At 41.0% G+C, this 2,612-nt stretch overlaps 1 protein-coding gene across 1 annotated transcript in view; it reads left to right on the forward strand.

Moving 5' to 3' along the window:
• ARHGAP42 (Rho GTPase activating protein 42) overlaps positions 1–2,612 on the forward strand; it is a gene marked incomplete at its 5' end in the record, with an annotated part of 90,790 nt that overhangs the window by 51,438 nt on the left and 36,740 nt on the right. Inside the window, 2 exons of the mRNA XM_008584632.1 lie at positions 1,236–1,320; positions 1,985–2,043. Coding sequence (XP_008582854.1) covers positions 1,236–1,320; positions 1,985–2,043 — 144 coding nt within the window. The remainder of the gene's footprint in view (positions 1–1,235; positions 1,321–1,984; positions 2,044–2,612) is intronic.

The raw sequence follows: 2,612 nt of genomic DNA on the forward strand, positions 1-2,612 counted from the left end.
CTCAGGGCACTCAGCCAGTGAGCACAGGGGTCATTCCTATGTAGGATCCGAACCCGCAGCCTAGGCGTTACTAGCGCAGCACTCTCCGGAATGAGCCACGGGGCCAGCCCGAGTGCTCAGTTTCTGTTTTTCTAGGTTTTTTTCTGACCGGTACAGGGATTGCAACCCTCAGCACGGTATGGTCCTCAGGGCACTCAGCCAGTGAGCACAGGGGCAATCCCCATATAGGATCTGAACCCGCAGCCTCGGATTTATTAGCGCCGCACTCTCCCGAATGAGCCATGGGGCCAGCCCCAGTGCTCAGCTTCTGTTTTTGTTTGATTTTTCTGAGCAGTACAGGGATTGCAACCCTCAGCACGGTATGGTCCTCAGGGCACTCAGCCAGTGAGCACAGGGGCCATCCCTATATAAGATCTGAACCCTGGGCCTCGGCGTTACTAGCGCAGCATTCTCCCGAATGAGCCAGGGGGCCACCCCGAGTGCTCAGTTTCTGTTTTTGTTTGTTTTTTTCTGACCGGTAAGGGGATCACAACCCTCAGCATGGATGGTCCTCAGGGCACTCAGCAAGTGAGCACACGGGCCAATCCTATGTAGGATCCGAACCCGCGGTCTCGGTGTTACTAGCGCTGCACTCTCCTGAATGAGCCACAGGGCCAGCCCTAGTGCTCAATTCAATTTTTAATGTTCAATTATAATAGATGAACAGTCAGAATTTGAGGGGGCATTTTTATAATGCTGGACTTTTTCTTGAGTGTCCTTTGAATAGCTAGAGATACGATAAGATGCATGGATTCTGAAATTAGATTGGCTGGCTTGAAATTCCACCTAGCTTGGTCACTTAAAAACTTTGTGACCGTGAGTAATTTGTTAAACCTCTCGTGTCTCAGTTTTCTCATTTATAAAATGGGGATAATAATAGTTCTTGCTTCTTCCAAGTTGTGAGGATTGAATATCTAATCTATATAAAGCACTCAGAAGTGTGCTGGACATGCTAAACACTCTATCATGTTAGCAATAATTTGATTGGGGGACTATTATTCTACAAGATATCATTGAGGTTTAGTGTCAGAGTGAACTTTTTACCTACCCACCCAAAGAGCAATCCTAATGTTAACTCTGTTGGCACCTTAAGAAATGAATGCCTATCTCTTGTGACCTACTTGTTTGTATTGATTTTTGGTATATAATATTTTGAACTGCACACTGTTTAAACATCTTGTTTTTATTTTTTCTAGCTCCAAAATCCCCTCCTGATATTGACATTGATATTGAACTGTGGGACAATAAGACAATAACGAGTGGGCTGAAAAACTACCTCAGGTGAGGAGGGTTGAACTCCTGGGACCCTGGATGTGATCTTTTACTCACTTTTTGCATGGAGCCTATGTATACAGTCTTCACTCCTCAGCTCAGTTCCTTCACCTAAGGTGAAATGCAGCATTTTATGAATACTGACTAAGTATGTTTTTGTTTCATATTAAATTCGCATGTGAGATTTTCACGTATTTTGTAAAAATAACAAATTGAAATGGAAAGTTGTTTTATTGTTTTTGTTTTCCTCACTTGATGTTCCCCTATCTGAGAGAGGTTTTGTTCCTGTGGAAAGATAGCTCTACAAAGTGAAAAAAATCATCTCCCAGCAGCCCCTTTTAAGGGCAATTGTGCCAAGAAGGTCTAAGAGGCACTGGAGTCTTGGAGGTCTGCATTTTAGGACTATGTGGAACCCCACCACCACCACCACCACCATTAGGACTTTATCATACTGCCTAATCACCCAATTATTTTACTTATTTATTTTTTAAGTTTTATTTTTAGTTGACAAGTAATAATCATCCAATTCTTAAAGAAGCACTCAAAGTTTAGGGGGAGAAGGAAAGATACTGTCATTCTATAATGTGCTTCAGGGTGTCAGGATGGTATCTAGCGTAGCTAGATTGATCTAAGGAGCCAGACTCATAAAATGTGCTTTTATTCTGTGTTGTAGGTGCCTTGCAGAACCACTGATGACTTACAAACTGCACAAAGATTTTATTGTTGCTGTTAGTAAGTACACTTGTATCAGATGCATTATAATTGATATAGATATGCTGTATTGCTTAGACATACAAATTTAAATCACCTCATTAAGAGTTTTTTACCTATTGCTTAAAATTTGTCAATCTGATACTTAGTAGAATAGTGTTTATAAGCCAATAAGAAATTGTAGAATGAACTAAAATATTCTGGCACTCAGTAAGACCTCTTTGGGGTGACAGTCTGGTGTGATTACAAAAACCTGCAGAAAATTATTCTAATTTTATCATTTGAATGATGGATAAAAGTTTCTTATGAGAGCAACTTTAAGGGTTAAATAAATAAGGCTACAAATATAAACAGACAGTAATAACACTACATGTGCTCATGTGCTATATTTCTAAATCTGGAGAGAAAAGTCAAATATTTTTGGAAAACAACAGGCACTTCTTTCAGTGCCCATACCCTTATGTTATATTTATTTGTGATGGTCACATATTTATGTCATTTATTTAGATCTGTGACTGCCAGAATGTGATATTGGAAAGACAGGTTTAATTAAAAAGCTGGGGGGTGGGGGGGGGGGGGGGGGGGGGGGG

The sequence above is a fragment of the Galeopterus variegatus genome, unplaced genomic scaffold, assembly GCF_000696425.1.
Source record: "Galeopterus variegatus unplaced genomic scaffold, G_variegatus-3.0.2 Scaffold3322, whole genome shotgun sequence".
Taxonomy (NCBI): domain Eukaryota; kingdom Metazoa; phylum Chordata; class Mammalia; order Dermoptera; family Cynocephalidae; genus Galeopterus; species Galeopterus variegatus.